The sequence below is a fragment of the Copadichromis virginalis genome, linkage group LG3 (genome assembly GCF_057382275.1).
Source record: "Copadichromis virginalis isolate Kocher_CV1m ecotype Utaka linkage group LG3, C_Virginalis_male_GT1.1, whole genome shotgun sequence".
Classification (NCBI taxonomy): domain Eukaryota; kingdom Metazoa; phylum Chordata; class Actinopteri; order Cichliformes; family Cichlidae; genus Copadichromis; species Copadichromis virginalis.
Window position 1 is genome coordinate 21264691 of NC_140620.1, and position 18466 is coordinate 21283156.

General features: G+C 42.4%; 1 protein-coding gene across 2 annotated transcripts; it reads left to right on the forward strand.

The window, feature by feature from the left end:
* The first annotated feature begins 311 nt into the window (after positions 1 to 311).
* On the forward strand, positions 312 to 18302 carry LOC146713383 (uncharacterized). Of its 2 annotated transcripts, XR_014917835.1 has the most exons (6): positions 312 to 506; positions 6000 to 6684; positions 7970 to 8131; positions 9984 to 10188; positions 10609 to 13250; positions 13284 to 18302. XR_014917835.1 is itself a non-coding variant. In XM_085447425.1 (5 exons), the coding sequence occupies exons 2-5, from the start codon at positions 6540 to 6542 to the stop codon at positions 12659 to 12661; spliced, it is 2565 nt and encodes an 854-aa protein (XP_085303551.1). In that variant the 5' UTR covers positions 312 to 506; positions 6000 to 6539; the 3' UTR covers positions 12662 to 18302. The 2 variants fall into 2 exon arrangements, 1 of the variants encoding a protein (XP_085303551.1); XM_085447425.1 differs by having other exon boundaries at positions 10609 to 18302.
* The last annotated feature ends 164 nt before the right edge of the window (positions 18303 to 18466 follow it).

Here is an 18466-nt window from a genome sequence, read left to right on the forward strand (position 1 = left end):
CAAATTCACCCCTCATTCCTGTTTTCGTTTTTCCCAATGCTCTCTGTTTAATGGTGCATGCAAGAAAACCCATATTTGAGTGTAAAATCCATCAGGTCAGACTTTCAGAGACTTGTCATAGATGTGTATGTAAAGTGGTAAAAAACAAAGTTTTCGTGATTAGTTGACTGGTTTGCATTTTGTGGCACAGTTATGAAAATACACATTAGTTCTGTTGCACTTTTTAAAAGAGGTATTTACTTTGAAAGGAACAGTGGTGACAGGGCGGAGGTGTGTGGTCTCGCGCTGTGCATGCTTGACGTTCTGCTGGCGCTGATGGCGGCGGGGCTGGCGGAGGGTCGCACTGAGAAGGGAGCGCGAGGAGGCGGGGGACCAGAGAGACTGAGAGAGGAGGCCCCGGCGTACCCAGCACCGACACCGCGGCAGACAAACAGGAATCACACCGACTGCAGAAGCAGCCAGTCCCGCAGACTGACCCAGTGGAGGACGGGCGGACGGACGGAGCGGTAGGGCTGTTTTTGTTTATGAGCTACCGGGGGGTTTTACCGTTAACGGCAGCTGAGGGGGGTCCGTCTACAGACTGCCTGGGTCTGAGTAAAACCTGCGTTCAGTCAGCGGCTCCAGGCTTCTGCGGCCATAAATAACGTGTACGTGTTTACTACTGACGTCTCTCTGTATGGACACATATGGCCTTTATGTGTGCGCGCGTGTTGCCTTCACTGACCATCAGCCATCATGTTTACCAGGCTGCAAAGAATGTGTGAGTGCGTGTGCGCGCGCGTGTTTGTAGTACTGCAGAATGCAGCTAGAACTTGGCCCAGTAAAGAAAGTCCTGTACAGACCACCAGCTTTTCCTGTGAACTCTGCAGCACTGTGTTTGTCCACTTGTCCATCTGTCAGTGTGGGGACCACTGAGTTTTAGGGAGTGAGGACATCTATACGTACTGAGGACATTTTGGTTTTTACCTTTCTACAGGGCTTTTTTGAGGGTTTAAGTTTATTCCACACACAAAAAAAGAATCACTGTTAATGTTTGCATTATGAATTCCTCCTTTGCTTGCTGAAGAAAAACAAGTATGATCGCATTTTAGGAACTCTCAGTCAGATGTCACGTCCTTCTTAAAATAAGAGAAATCAATGAGTTATAGCAATGCAGTTATAAATGGGGAAATTAGATGCATAAACCAATGCAGAGTTGGATGTCTGATTTACTTTTGAATTAAGCAGTTTTCAACACTTCTGTGCTTTGGCTTTGTTTATCTTTTCTGCCATCTTGTTTATAGATGGTAGTCAAGAATGTGGTAATGATATTCGGCTGGTGTATTTGTGTATAATAGAAACATGAAAATTAACTTCATTTTAAAGACATAACTGTTTGATACAGAGTACAATGTGATCAGGCTACAACCAGCTGCTGCTGAATAATCTGTTATTATTGCAGAGTCTTGACCTTATATATAAAGTGCCTTCAGGTGACTGTTGTTGTGATATGGTGATATGTTTGCTCTGTAATATAGTGTTACAATAAAACGCCAAAAACAAAACAAATTTCACAATCAAATCTCTTTTAAAAAGGTTATTTTTTTCAGTTTACTTCTCCACCAGCTGGAGCATTAGACACGACTGAGAACCTGAAACTAAAGATTGTTTTACGTACACAGATTAATTTTCTTCTTATTGATTAATCAATAAACGGGTCTATACTGAAATGAGTTAGAAGCAGCGCAGTGTCTCTCACTCATCGGACGGTACAGAGGGGAATGTGAATCTTGCCAGAAATTTTTAGCTAAACATTTATTTTACATGCAAAAAAGGAAAAGCGTCCTCAAAAACTGAGCCACAAGTAAGAGAGACATCGGGATGTCGCTAATTTCATTTTCCTTAACTACACCAGTGAAAACAGACTTCCTGCAGACGTGAAAAAAATCTCTTTCAGTTTTAAGGATTTACAAGCTCAGATAAACAAACCATGTGATGTGATTGTGCTGTCATTCCTTATTACATTTTATTTAACAAAAATAAAGCTAAAATGAAGACGCAGTGTGTGAGAATCTAAGCCCACCCCATGATTTCATAGTTTGCAGCCAAAGGTGGTTCTGATGTCCTGTATGACTTTATCAGCTCCTCACGTCGCCTCTTCTTGACAGCATTGTTTCAGCACTCTTTAGGACTAATGGCAGCTTTCCACTTTGCTGTCTAGACTTTGACTGGGCCACTGCAGCACACTGGTTATTATGTTTTTCAGTTGTTGTGTTGTAGATTTGCTGGTGTTATTGGGATCGTTGTCCAGTTGCGTGAATTAAGATGGCCTCACATTTGACTCCAGAATACTTTGTTATATAGGTCACTGTTTCCCAACCTTTTGGAGCCACAGCACATATTTCACATCAGAAAAATCACATGGCACACCACCTAAACAAAAATGTCACAAAAACCATATTGATAATTATCCCCGCACACTAGGGCTGCCACAAACAATTATTTTGATAGTCGACTAGTCACCGATTATTTTTGCGATTAGTCGACTAATCAGATCATCATCCATTGGACGTAAAACGTACAGCTTATTGCACCAGCATGCATCTGCTCTTATATAACTATCATTAGCTTACAGCTTTAAGTGTTTAATGTATGTGCTAACTAAAAATAAAGACAAGATGATAGTTTATTAAATTTTAATGAAATTCGCAGATTGTCTCAGTGGAGTTTAATAAACTCAGCCGTCTGCTTCTCGCTCGCTAAAATATAACAGGACATCGGAGTATATTCTCGACCATCTCACACTTCTGTTTAATCAGATTTCTGTTTGACGTTTATTCTATAACTTTAATCTCAGCCAAACCGATTTACTCAGGAACAAGTAAAACACTGAAAAAATCCAAATAATAACATTTTTAAGTTACCTAAGTGACTTATATATCATGTTTAACTTGAGTAGTGAAAGACGGCGGTGGTTTTAAAAACGATTTGCCGGGAGTCCGGTGTTCTCACGGGCTCTAGTGAGCCTTGAACCCCGGCTCGCTATCGAGCTGGTGGGTAACAGACGTTTCCGAAAACGTCGGAGCGCTTTTGAAAATATGTGGTGTCTTGATAAACTGAGCAGATATTTGAGGTTTACACAGCTACATTCTCGCCTGAAAATATGCTAAACGTTTATTTTGTGACCCAGAAAGAATAATAAGAGTAATATTAAAACTAACTAGCTGCCGCCATTGTTGTAAACTGAGCTGGGCCGTGCTATGAATTCTGGGATAGGTTGGGCCACAAAGAATACACCCAACCCATCCTTCAAATCTGGGGAAATGAAGGGCGCGTTTGTCGGCTGCATTTGTCGAAGTCTTCGAATTTGGACAGTCTTCGTCGTGTCGCTGTAACGTAATAGGCCTACAAATGCGGCTACAGGAGGATGTGGTTCCTGAATTTGGACACAGCTACGATACCAGACACTGCTTCTTCTTCTTCAGGGTTTAACGGCAGCTGGCATCCTTGTACATGCAGTGCTGCCATCTTCTGTTTCAGTCCGTTATTACACGCTTAAATCCTACTACTTATTTCTGCGTCTTTTGGGATCTTACAAAGCTTCAAATGACGCGTCGACTATTAAATTAGTCGTCGACCGTGACTAGTCGACTAATTGGGCAGCCCTACGGCACACCAGGTATAGCTGAGTTGGCTCGGCTTGTCCCCAGTATACATTTTTTGCTTTTTTTTCTGACCAGTACTCGTGCTAGGGCCTTCATCTGGGTCAGAATTTTCTCCAGGACCCAGGTCAGATTGACTACTTTTTCTTTTCAAATACTTATCTATTGCTATTACGAGCTGCATCATCTCACTTGCAGCATGACTATTATGTCATTCCTTCTTCATCTTCTTCTGTTTTACTGGCAGATGGCAACTTGTTTAATTAGAGCAGGTAGTTGCACTGCCCTCTAGTGGAAGAGAATGCAATTGTTCTGCCTGTTACTCATGCCGATCACTAAGGCTACGTTCACACTGCAGGTGAAAGTGCATCAAATCCGACTTTTTTGACACTATGCGACCCATATCCGATCATGGTATGACAGTGTGAACAGCACAAATCAGATTTTTTCAAATCCGATCTGGGTCACTTTCGTATGTGGTACTGAATCTGATACATGTCTGATGTTTTACAAAGCGACTGCTGTTTGAATGGTCATGTCGCATTAAATCCATCTTTTACGTCACTGACACAAGACAGACGCCAATTATCAGCGCCAAAGAAGACAAACCTCTGCACGGAAGTAGCAGCCACTGCATCAAACAAGGCCATTGTTAAAGCATGGGCTCTCTTTTTTCTCAGTGTCTTTCTTTCTCTAATTAATTTGTCAAAATTCTGTCGGTTACGACTGCTCACAAATTGATAGACTGCTACAACAACACCTACTAGCTCTGTAGCCGCCATATTTACTTCTGTAAACAGAGCGTGTTGTGTGTGACGTCTTCTTTTGTGCATGCGGGCCGCTTTGAGGGTTCACACTAGAGGGCGTTTGTTGTCACATTTTATTTGTAGTGTGAACAACCAGACCAAAAAATATCGGATCGAAAAATCGGAATTGAGCATTAAGACCTGCAGTGTGAACGTAGCCTTAGAGTACCAATCAGGTGAAACCGGATAATCTTCCACGGCACACCTATATGCCACGGTACAGTGGTTGGAAAACACTGACATAGAAGAGTTCATGGTTTGCTCAATGACTGCACCGTGCCCAGGTCCTGGGCTGCAAAACAAGCCCTAATCATCACCTATCCTCCACTATGCTGACAGTTGGTATGAAGCAGTATTCGTACTGATGTGCTGTGTTTGGTTTTCTACGTTATGGCCAAACGTCTCTGCTTTGGTCTGATCTGTCCAAAGGACTTTGTTCTAGAAGTCTTGAAAAATAGATTTTTTCAGAAGCAAACCTAAGCCGTGCTGTTGTGTGCTTTTTAGAGAGAGTAGGCTTTTTCCTGGCACACCTGTTCAGTCTTTTTCTGATTGTGCTGTCATGAACTTTAATGTTTAACATGCTAACTGAGGCCTGACGAGTCTGAGATGTTGCTCTGATTTTGTGGTGAATTAGCTGTGATGTCCACTCATGGAAAGATTGTCAGCTGCCTTCAGTGTTTTCCATTTCAGAAAATGATGTGGAATGATGGACTTCAGATTGTTTGGAAATATCCTCATAACCCTTCCCATTTGATATCAACAGTTGCTGCTCTAAGATTGTTGCTGATATCTTTACTCCTCGACATTGTGTTAACACACATCTGAATGCTGCAGACCAGCAAACCACCAGAACGCCTGCTTTCAGAGAGGTGCTCACGCTTCCTGATGATGACTTTAATCAAGTGCATTTGATTATCAGCAGCTGGCTGCTGCTTAGCCTCTGAATTCCTGTAAGGGTTTACTTTTTTCATGCACTGCTTCTGCATTACTGCTAGAGTTACGTTAAACAAACAATGAAACCGTGTAATAAGCTGTGAGCCGTTGTTCATCTTAGGATGTATTTAAATAGTTTTAAGACCTAAGAACTGGAAGATTTTTATATGATCAGATTCATAAAAAATTAGAATAAGAATGAAGATGTACTTTCTTTTTACCATGACTGCAAACATCAGCAGTTTATTTTAATTGCTACTCATTAACGTTACTCTCATGTCTCAGTGCCACTTTTACTTTCTCACCTGAAGTTTTTTTAAATGTTGATCCTCTGTCCCTGTGTGTGAGCCCGTCCATCAGAGTTGGGTGGGACTCTGGCGGTGAATTATGCCAGCAATGGTTCTCACAAGGACACAAGTGCAAACACGGGTGTGTGTGTGTGTGACATGGACAGAGTGGCAGCTTTGTGTCACTTGTGCTTTGACTCGCTGCGGCAATGAATATCAAACAGGCCTGTAGTAGTGTGTGTGTGTGTGTGTGTGTGAGAGAGAGAGACACCCTGTCTTGTTTCTTATCAATTAACTATTGTTTTCTTCTTGTTTTTTTCCTCTCTCTCCAGTTCAGAGCCTCCTACTGGCTGTCATCCTGTCTCCTCCCCAGCGCTCTCTTGCAGCTGCAGTACTAACAGGATTTAGTAGCTGTCACATGAGGGTGGTGTAGGTGCTGCTGTTCTGTAGCCTTTAAATCGTGCATGAGTGGTGCTAACGGATGAGGAAGCCCCTCTCTGCCCCGTCGGTCTCTCTTTGGATGCAGAAGTTCCCGCCTGGTTTCTGGTCCTTCTTGGTGATAAGCTCAGTAATTTGCTATCACAGAGGCGTCGCTGAAACTGCCTGAATCTATCATTTTAGGTGTTTCACCTGCGCTGAAAATGTAGATTAGCTTAATTTTGAAGCTATTTGGATTTACTGACTGACCAGAATTTAAGAATAACAGGCTATCTGCTCCTGAAGTAAAGTTTGGCTACAAAACAGATTACATGAAAAAATGTAGCTGGATTTGCAACCGGGATCACACGTTTTAGCAGCTAACGCCTAGTTAGCGGCTTGCGGCGAGCAGGCAGCGGTGGCTCGGGGCTAAGTGTGCATGAAGCAGGGGTGCTATGGAGTACCACTCCGGTGGCAGCCAGCCCCTGCTGGGCAGACCGCGGTACTGCCCGGGTGCCAGCGTTAACGGAGGATACCTGTGTGAGACAGGACACTGCTGCGGAGAGACCGGCTGCTGCACCTACTACTACGAACTCTGGTGTAAGTTCATTTATTAAGGCTCAGTGTAATGTAGCGGTGACTTAAGGTGCTGTCTCAGCATCATTTTGCACTCCTAATTGGGTCTGTCGCTCTTATACATGCATGTATGCAGCTGTAGGAGTGCTTGTACTGAATAATAATAAAGGAAGCCTGCTTTACTTGCTGCTGCTTTACAGTTAGCTGATTTTTATTTATTTATTTAACAGAAAAAGAATATCAAACCACTAACAACCGCTTAATGGGCTGACTTGAATTTTTTATAGAAAAGTATGAGTGAATTATCTCTTTCAAAACAAGGCTGTTATAATATTAGCATTTAGGAAAACAAGTTAATTATGTTTTTGTTCATTTTTTTTATCATAACTTCATTCTTCTGGATGCAAACTAGATAGCTTTTGTGTGATTTCCAACCTTTGATAACATTTTTCTGCTGCTCGTCCAGGTAACAGGACCTGACCAAATCCCCCAGCTCTTGTCCCAGTTGGACATAACCAACATAGCCGAACTCACCAATGAGGCATCACATGATCAGATGCCTGAACTTCTCATGGCTCCTTTAAATGTAAAGAAGTAGAAACCCCTAGTCCCTCCCAGATGGCTGATTTCCTAAAGCTTCAATTTTGCTTCCTGTCCTCGACTCAGTTTATGTACATGCGAATCTGAGTGATGTGAATTTAATCACTAGATGGCGAGAGTGAGGGTCAACCTTTTTTTTTGTGACCACACAGACGCGTCTGCATGCGCTCCAGCACGTCAGCACCTACTCCTCAACTTAGATGTGCCACTTCCCATTAAAGCCATGTTACACTCCAGAGCAAACCGCCCCACAGTTTACTGGAGGTCAACGCATGATAAACCCAGCACAGCAGCAGAGAGGTCCTCCACATCTCTGCTGTTGGCTGCGCCTAAAAAAACCAGAAGATTTGGTGACAAATGGCGCCCTTGATGGTGTTCAACACCCACCAATAATGAGACTTATGTGACAGGGTGGTGGTCCGAGCTCTCACTGTACAAGAACCCACAAAACAGTTTCCTCATGTTTCACTTTTCCCAGAATATTTGAATCTCTCTGCCAAGCTCCTGTAGACTCTGAGCATTTACTGCACTTTGTAAATTACTCTCATACATTTTCAGATGAACAACAATGCTTTGCATCACGTCATGTCATCGTTGGTTTATTTGGTTCTGTATATAAGGACTTATTCTTGTATGTGACTAAACATTTAAAGTCAATGAAGATTTTCATATGATCACAATGAAATCTGTGTGTGTGTGATGTGTTCAGGGTTCTGGCTGCTGTGGACCGTCCTCATCCTGTTCAGCTGCTGCTGTGCGTACCGACACCGTCGAGCCAAACTCAGAGTCCAGCAGCAGCAGAGACAGAGAGAGATCAGCCTGCTGGCCTACCATGGAGCCAACTCCTACCCCTCCTCTATGCTGGACCTCAGTAAGAAACCTGAATCTGTGTTTTCTGGATGCTTTCAGTGGCTATTTGAAAAATGAGGTGTTTAGATTAGGCTTGTTTTTTTTCTATCCGTACCTCATCACAGCAGGGCTAAAGCGAGAACCAGCCACAACAAGACTCGTCAAAACTGGACAGAAGGTTAAAGATAAGATGCTCCAAACTTCATCTTTTTCTGGCTGATTGGAGAAAAAAAAGGCTTCGTTCTGAAGCTCCGAGCACTGTTACAAAACAACAGAGGCTGGAAAACCATAGGTTTCTGGTTTTCTAGGACCTTTGGGATCTCTGTCTGTATGAGAGCTGCCTCTAAACTCCACTCACAGCATCAAGACAATGAAGCCTGTTCTTGTTTGTGACTGATGCTCGGCTGTCAAGTCAAGTGACGTGCCGCTTTTGTAATCTGTGGCTGTGACGACTCAGTGGAAATTTACAGTGTGGAGGCCTTAAAGAATGATTCCTGTGAAGACGTTTACCCTCTTTTCTTCTTTTTCTTCTCTTTTCTTTTAAACGTTGGAATAATTTTTTGCATGACTTAAAAATATTCACTGGGCGCTACATATCAGCTCATTTTAATGCATATTAGGCTTCAGCTGTGTACAGTCTATGTACTTTTGCTTCTTTATATGTTTAAAAAGGTTTTCAGCACATTTCTTCAAGTGTTGCAGAGAAAAATTAAAGTTGCAGTAGATCTTCATGTGATGCATCACTTCCACACATCCCATTCTTGGTCTGTGTCTGCAAAATAGCACAAATGAATGGTTAATTTACTGAAGTCTTATTATGCAGTCAGTCATTTTCCAATATGCTGAAGTAGAAGCAGGGGTCACTCAAGCTAGGAGATGTTGGATCATGCTAACGCTGTGCTAATCGAGTTAAAGTGGCATCACAATTGAACCACTTCTTGTTTGTTTGATTTTTATGAATTTTCCTTATGCAGTTGCACCCTTTTGCGGTTCGTCACAGCAGATCATCTTCCTCCATTTCATCCTGTCCCCTAGCATCCTCCTCTGCTACACCCACCCCATGCAGTGGGTTTGCATGATCAAAGAATTCTAAGTGTCTTGCTACTTCCAGATAAATCACACTGTCTTCATCACTTGTTCTGTCTACAGCTGGCAGAAAAAGCTCCATTAGCATATATCTTGCCTGCATAATGAGTTACATAGACCAAAGGTTTTCAGAAACTTTGTGCTAAAATGCACTCCAAAGAGAAGTGCATCTGTAAATGCATCAGGTTTTGTTTGTAGAGCCTCGGCATCAAGCTGCCCACTTGTCATTATTGTAATTCAGATCAAGGCTACGTCATATAAATCACAGATGCTTGCTGGACCACAACACCTCGATCGTTTTTTAAACTCGGGTATGGACTTTTTTGGGGTAGATCACCCAGGCGTAATTTATAATTACCCATGAGGGGATAAAAGCCGCTTTGGGAGTCCAGCGTAAAAAATCTAATTTGTGGAGCTACTCGCTGTAGCGCCCCCCTTGGCAGGGGGGTATTGTTTATTTATTTGGAAAACCATGATATCTTGCATGTCTAGGAATACAAATGAATTCACATTCTATAGAAAAAATATTGCTAAATAGGACAAGATTTTCGAATCTTGGTTTCCACCTTTTGACATGGCTGCAGGAGAGAGCACTTTTGTTGAGTTGGGCTTTTATTAAGTTCAGTTTAACAAAGTTACCACTATCAACCTGCTGAGGGACTGCTTAAAAAAAGCAATCCCACTGCCCTCTAGGTGCATTACATCAAAACAAATGTAGAAAAAAACAAAAGAAAAGGGCCACTGACCAGTGTCTTTGTGCTAACCTTCCTTCCCTCTTCTGCTTGTAGGTTTCTTGGCATCCCTGAAGTTGCCTTCCTATGAGGAGGTGGCAGCTCAGCCCTCGACTCCTCCTCCTCCTTACAGCTCCGTCTTCACCACCCCTCGATACCCTCAACCTCCACGCACCGCCGACCCCCATCTGCTCACACAACACGGTCCCTTGCTGCACCGGCCGCACAGCGATGGGCCGTCCTCCCTCAGCTCAGACAACAGGTAAGAGTTTTTCTAATGGTACAGGAAGTACAAGTGGTGATACTACTATAACTACTACCGCAACAGCAAAAGTAGCAGTAATTACTGATTTGGAACCAGGCGCTTTTCCTACCTCAGCTCAAGTGTAACGTCAAGTGTCACTGGTATTAGTGGTACTATCACAAATAATAGCTACTCCCAGTATTTTTGCTACCGCTATTATTTAAACTACTGATAATACCGTCTTGATGCACGTTCAATCCAGGTAAGAAAATCCCAGAAGGTTCATTTTGTTCATCAACGTAGCATTTTCAGTACTGATAATACCATTCAAACAATTTTTCTGTCACTGATTACTGTGTTTACCTTATGAGTTGGATTTTTGCAGCTTTAGTATATAATATTCAGGTGTTATTCAATATCTGTAAATCTTTCCTGTAGCTCCAGCTGTTCCTGTGATTCCTGCTGCCCCTCCTCTCCGTGTAGCTCCTCCCTGTCGGCACCCATTACATATGAGACTGACACTAGCCATGCCTCCACACCCAGCGAAGCCACGCCTCTCACCCTTGATGTCACCATGGAGACCATCTCTGCAGCTGCAACCTACTTGAATTCAAACGAGACGCAGGTTGCTTCTGAGAGGATGGTCCTTGACGTTGCTGACGTAAGCGGTGCTGGAGCTCATACAGCAGTTGCCACAAACTCATCGGTTTCCAACCAGACTGTTACTGTGGCAGTTGTTACCAGGGCAGCCTCCCCTCAGCCTCCACCCTCACCTGGTTTTCAGCTCACCCTCCCAGTCGGGACTACATCTCCCATAAAGCAGCAGCTTGACATAGCACCATGTACCCCAATAGTCAGCACCTGTAGCTCAAGTACACTCCCTAGTCCAAATGTTGTTGACACAGCACTCCCCTCCATCCAAATAATACAAAGCCCAGCAATGGACACCAATACTGTCCAAAACGATACCCCAAAGATTCCCTTAATGTCAAGGCTTCCTACCCCAACTGCTTCTGACTCTTCTATAACCATAAAATCACTGGAAACACTAAATTTAACAAGGACTTTTGATACAGTCAGTTCTCCTAATAGCCCAGCCTCAGTTCCATCACCAGATGCTGGAAGAACTTTGTCTCCAATAGCAAGCTCTGTTTCTGGTTGCCTAACTCCTGACCCAACTCTTGTACCAATTCCATCACCTACAAAGCTTACCCAGTCTCCAGTCCAAGAACCTACAAAGCTTACCCAGTCTCCAGTCCAAGAACATACAAAGTTTACACAAGGTCAGGAACCACAATCACTATTTCTAAAGCTTACACAACCTCCAGATTTGGTAACTTCAGATCATATCCTGCTTCCAAATCCACAGCCTAAAGCTGGGGTAGTTGCAGATTCACCAGTTAATAGCCTTCTGTCTCCAAGGCATGCAAATCTTGCCCTAGTCACAGATGCAGCACCAACTTTACCCATCCTAACTCAGTGCCAGAACCTAGAACTATCACCTGGATCAGGTTTAGTCGAGGGTCATCCCAGCCCTGGGTCACACTTATCCCAGCATTTAGGGTCTATTGCTGTTTCAACATCTTGCCTGGATTCAACTGCAGAAACAGATCATTCAGGTCATTCTCTGGTCCCGCCTCGATTGTCTGAGTTTGACCATATTCCTCCATTGCCTTCAAATGCCCAGGCGTGTTTTAGTTCTGGTTCTTGTTCTGGATTTGAATTGCGCCCTGGGGCTGGTTCTGAGTCTGAGCCTCTGTCCACCCCTACACCACTTCTCACTTTCTCAGAACAAGTGTCCACTGCTTCCCCCTGCCCAGCTATAACCATAGAGTCTGAATCTTCTTATGCTACTTGTCAGTCACCCCTTGCGACTCTCTCCCCATCCTCACCCCCATCCCTTTCTACTTCTCCTCCTCCTCCCCTAACTCTTCAAGCCCTTTCTTCCACCTCCCTTCCTGCTCCAGCCTTACTTCTGGACCCCCTTACTGCTTTCCACCAGTCTGACAAAGGTGGATCTTCCTCTGGCCACGCATCCTCCCTCTCACCATCACCTCGTGCTACTCAGTCTCCACCAAAACAGACTCTGTTTTCCCCCTGCGTGGATGTCTTTGAGCCAGGACCACCCAGTTGGGAGAATGAGGACGAGGACCAGGAGGAGAAGGACAATGACGAAGACGACGATGAGGACATGGGAGCTGATGAGAGCCAGTATAGACACCGGCGACTCACAGGTGACTCTGGGATCGAGGTGTGCAGGTGTCGAGTAGAGGAGGAGGATGAAGAGGAGGAGGAGGAAGGTGGCAGGAGAGGAAATGGAGGGGAGAGAGATAAAAGAAATAGTGACTCTGATCTCCATGACAGTGTGGACTGCCCTGCAAGGGGTCAGGTGACCACAGAGGAAGGACTTACACTGTGTACTCCGACCGCCACCACAACACCAACATCTGAGGACAGCGGCGAAGTCGTCATTGTCATGGAGACAGTGTGACTGACATAAGTAGGGTCATTTGCCATCCAGACAGGGGTTCCAGACAACAAGAACTGATCGATAGTGTTTACCCTTAAATCTTTCTGTAACTGGAAAGGCTTTAGTTAAATGTGATTTTGACTGAGGATAAAATAGGTCCCGTTAATAGGCATGCACAATTTTTAGATGGCTGACTTGAGAGTTTCTTAAAATGAGTTGGAATCATAAAGAGTCCTTGTGCCAACTTTTGACATATCCAGGTACAAGAGCGGTTTTCACTCAAATACCATGCAATGTTGGAGAAGTTTTAGGACTACCACACTGCAGAGCTGTTGTCAGCTAGGTGGGCCCCATCTCCCTAATTTTATCTCATTTAGATGGTGCTGCAAAAGCGGCCTCTAAAATTTCTACCCATCCATTATTACTTCATTTTGGACAGTTGCCTATTTATGAAGAAAATCTATATCTCTAACAAAGATTATGGAGCATTATCTGAAGCACCCAATCGTAAAGGATCTGCACATCCATTAAGTGGCGTTCACAGTTACAGGAAAGTCTTTGTAAAGTGGGAACTAAACCCTAAAATCTAATCTGTGGTATTGAACAATAGGTTTTTTTAGCTTTTGAAAGTTGTTCTCCTGAGCTTTGGCATCCAGGGCAAAAGAAAAACTGACACAAAACTTGAAACTAGCAAAAATATAGTTTTCTTTATTCAAAACATTAGGGTTACAGTTAGAGTTAACCATAACTCTGATTGTAGGATCGTCTTGAGGTTGACGTTTTCAGTTCCAACGTGATTTTAACTCATGTACATTGGAGGCTTTCACAACAGATGGAGTAATTTGTTAGCCAGCAACAAAAATTGTAAACACAAAGTAATTGATGACATTATTAGTTTCCATTAAACAAATAACCATCTCAGTCATGGTTTGGTTGTGACAGCAGATGGACATGCCATTAAATATCTACAAAACATATGCTGCATGCAGTCATCAAACACTTGATGATAATTGCTAATAATTTTGGTTTCTACTTCAAGTTCATTTTTCTAACCATGTTTGCACAGCAAGTTGCATGAAGGCAAACAGTCAGGGATTGGATTTGTGTAATTTTACTTGCAAAACCACAAAATCATTAGCTTTTAGGCTTTTGCTAGCCTAAGTTTTGGTGCATTTGTAGACCAATGACTCATGGGCAGAAGTAGTCTTGATACAGACTTTTGTTGGCTACACCAGAAACCTTAAAAAGTGGTTGTTTCCCCCAAATTCAGCAGACTAGCAGATTAATGCTGTTTTAGTGATGCAGAGGATTTAAATGCTCAGAGAGAAACTCAGCCGATCCGATGACTGTCACAATTCGTCATTAATACTGAATTAAGACTGCACAGATTGTCGCTGTAGATTGCATCACACCCCTCACAGAAATTATGTTGTCCACGGTTAATAAAAAAAAATAAGGAACTTTAAATAGTTGGACATGTAGCCAGAGATGCCTCGCTCGTCTTGGGGGATGACGTAGGTTTGGCAATGTGCTGGGGACAAATTGGCTGGTTTGGAATTGAAGAGAGGCTGATGTAGGCGGATGATTCACGCTGACTGACAGCAGGAAAGCTGATTCATTCATTAAGGGGACGTTTTTGATGAAAAAGTCTGTCAGAAGGGTAGAATTAGGTGGGTCGCTTTTTTTATTTTTCATTTACTTTTTTCTGTTGATGTTTTTTTTTTCCTGCGATCCTGATTGTGTGTAGAAGATTTTCGGGGTGGACAGGATCGGCAGGCTTCCTGTGCGTCAGCCATTCAACAGAGAAAAGCTCTTACATAAATAAACGCAAACAATGGGTACGTTTAGAGAGAAACAAAGCGCCAAACACAGCAGAGACGAAACACGTCATGGTTCCCGTCTTGCCTTCTTTGCCTCTTTCACTGAGTTTGAGGTCAGATGATACAATACATCTAAACAGTAGCATCTTGCTTTACGCTTCATGCACCTCTTATTCATAGACAACTCTCCTTTGTCCTGGTAAAATGGGATCAAGTAAATGTATTCCAATCAACATTTTGCCAGTAAGTCAAGATATTTTAAGGCCTTAGAAATGATGCCCCACAATCTGGCTAGAACTGTGATTTATTTTTTTGGCAGCGGTTGGTACCAATTAATGTTTCGTACACTCTTCACATAATAAACATGTCAATATTGATATTTTGTGACAAAAAGACTTGAAGGTAGAGTATATTTTGTCAGTGACACAGAATAATGTTTGTATAGTAATGGCTAATGTGTTTAAAGTCACCTTAGAGTGTGAAATTAGTGAAAAGCAATATTTTTCAGCAAGAGTCTGTGTGTAAATAGCCAGAGAGAGAGCTGCAGAATAACCACCTCTGAAAGGCTTCATAGTAAGAATGCATCATCATTGATTGTAAAATCTGTAAGGTTTGGATTTCTACTGTGGTTCAAGCAAATTCTGCCTACCTTTGTCTGTGTTTTCTTTTCTTTTTCACCTGACAGCAGTAGAATAATTGTGCAGTTTTAAGGACACAAGTAATTTCCAACGCGCTTGATGGAAGTGCGCCATCACACATTTGTGAGACTCTGTGTGTCGGTGTATAACATCAAGTCGAATGCATACAATTCAAAAATGTATACTGTCACTTTGTTATCTTGTGTTGTAGCATTGTAGCGCATGGATTCTTAAAACTGAACTGGTTGGAGCACAAAGGGTGAGATGCCTTCATATCTGCTCCCACAAAGTGCACTTGTTTTTGCAGCCTGTTAATGTTAGCTGCGTTTGAAAGTTTTCACAGACGTGTGTTAAATTTGCAGTGTGTTGGAAAGTGTGTTGACTCCAATAAGAGAAATAGTGCACAGTGGTGTTATTGGATCGTACTGGCAGGTGAATGCTTAAACCAGAACTCTTAAAGGTTGGAATGTTTAACTGTTGCCTAAAAAAAGCAAAGACATGAGAATGGTCAGGTCCCCATGGTGCAGGGTTCACCTGGTGATATCCTTAAATCCTGTGTCCATGCTGCATTACAACATGTATTTCACGTACTTCATGTACAACTTTCTTGGCAGAGGTGTCCATACGGATACCTCTCACAATATACGACGCTGTCATGGACAGAAGCAGTGTCCCACCATACAAAGGACATGACGAAGCAGACTGTTTTGGTAGCCAACGTACAAAAGACTGGATTAATACTTGGATCAGTGTGCATATATCTGGTTTTGAACCTGGACTTATGTGAGTCTGAACGGATTCATCTTATGGATTGAGATCAAAGAGTTTGCCGTGGCTGACGGACCTCCAGAAAGTTCAAGGATGACAACAAGCCGTTGATGTTGTGGTAAATGTTGTTACTGGTGGTGTTTGTTTTTTTTGTTTTGTTTATTAATTTTGGTTTGTTTTGAAGTTTTTTGTATACCTGAACTAATAAGGTTATATATATCTCCATGGTTAATGAGTGCTATTTCTACTTGACAACTGTTACTACTTAGCATTAGCTAGAGCTGTTCTCGCTCTGTGTGTGTGTATGTGTGTGTGTGTGTTTGTGTGGACTTTTGACCAGAATGACTGGGGAAATGTTGCCTGAAATCTGTCTGCAAGCCCGGGTTCCCAAAGCTGTGGAGCTCTTTAATCTGCCTTACAATTCCTTAGTCACACAAGCCAAGAGACCACTTGGCGAACCTTGGCAAGGTCCAGTCAGTATGTAAAAATATGCATTCCCAACCAGATGTGGAGTATTTGTTGGAGGTAACTCATTGAAATTGATCACAAACAGCAACAGAAATCTCCTTGTGATGTCTTTGATTGTTAGCAGATTGCAGCAGTTTCCTGTAGTTTATACTGAAGATGCAGACTTGTCTGCAAACAGTTGCAAACTACTCACTGGTGGTTCTGAAGGTCTGAAGAGTGCAACATGGGGCTGAAATAGAAACCATTGATACCATCTTGTTTGAAAGGGCATAACTTTTACTTTGGAGGGAAACAATCTTATTAAACTTTATGTTGCACTTTTCATTTTCGAAGCCACTCAGTGATAAGTGTTTGCAGATAATTCTGCATCACGCAACCACTGCAATCTCCTAGCAACCAAAGCAAAGGCAAGAAGGTTTTAGACTCAACATCATCTCTATCTTGTGACTTATTTTACCAAGCAGCATCAAGCAGCCACCTGGCAACCGTTTGGGGAATACACATTTTTCCCTGGTAACTAGTGGTTACCAGAAGTCACTTGCCATTGTTAAGCCACTTGCAACCAGTTGGGAAATGCTAAATATTTCCTTGCAACCAGGAGTTGCCAGTCAGTGTCAAAGAGTCTCTAGAGCTGTGTGATTGTGACTTTAGAGCTGTGACATGTAGACCATCAAGAGTTTTTACTGAAGCTCTTGGAAGCCAACATGGTAACTGTCTCCTTTGGCGTTTTGGGGATAAAATCTTCGACCCATTGTACCCAGTCTCCTTGAATGTGAGACTAATTTTAGAACTGAATAACTTTTGGAAACCCCAGTCTCTGTCTTTTTGTTAGAGTTAAACCGGGACTTATCATTTTCATCAGATGTTAACAAGTGTTCTCTTGCACTGAAGAGTTTTACATTTACTAGCACGTTGACAGGTTTTGCATCGACAGGTCACATGTTTGTAGTGTCACAATATGTTATTTTAAACTTTTTGCTCAAACAGAGTCAAAAAGTATCCATGTAAAAGCATTTAAGTTCCTGTTTTTCTCTGACTCCATACATTTGAGGTAGTGTAACCATTAAAGGGAACTGATCACCTACCTAGCCCATTGGCTAACCACTGAAATGGTTTTTTTCTTAGACCATTTTATAAAAGTATACCATAGTTGCTGTAATCTTACTCTGTGGTTCCTTATCTTAAAGGCCATACCATCTTGTTATTTTAGCTCATCTGGCCAAAGGATCGTTGAACTTTGACCATGTTGAGGCATCTGCCTTCTCTTAATAGTTCACAAGAATCTCTACTCTTCCTGAAGTATTTGCGAAGTTTTAGTGGAACTTGCACAAAATGATCAACTAATGTGTCTTCACCTAAACTGTACTTAAGGTCAAGATCAGTTTGTTATTTTCAAGTTAATAAGCAGTGAATTGTGATGGATTGTAAGCCAGATGACCTATTGCGTCATTGACATTCTGGCTGAAGTCAGAAGAGACCAGGTTTATTTAACTTCTGGAGAAAGACGCATGCTTGTTTGATGATTACGTGAAGATTGTGGGCGAATGTTACAAGCTAAATTCTGTATTCTCATCATAACTTCTCATCAGAGTTGCTAATGGTGGGGGCTATAAATGGAAGTCCATCCTGAGATCCAGGAGCAGGAGCTATTTGGAGGCAATGAATCATGTTTTAATTTTTGGGGTGACCTGTTCTCTTTATGTAAAACTGCCTACATTGATGCTAACAAAAGACTAAATTTGGAACTAAAGTCTGATGACCAAATGTTTGGTCATGGTCATGGTACAGTCAGTATTTGGTCATGCAGAGTCTGTACCCTGTTATTATTATCTTACCCTGTGAAACAAACACAGATCTTAACATGACTAGAGTCCGTTTAGATTTTTGAATAACCAAATTTCTCTCTTTTTGGCTCTTTGATCAATTTTCACTTTTTGGACGATGCAACTGTAAGCAGCTTCACCTGTGGTGTATAGCAAAATTATTTAATTTTCTGAAAGTGTTGTTGTTCCTTCTATTGTAGGGATCCATCCCTCTGTCTAAAGGATGCTATGCTCTTCTAGTAATCTCTTCTGTCCTTCCTGTATGCATGAGGTTTGTCGGCGATGTCGAAAGAAGCACCGAAGAGATTA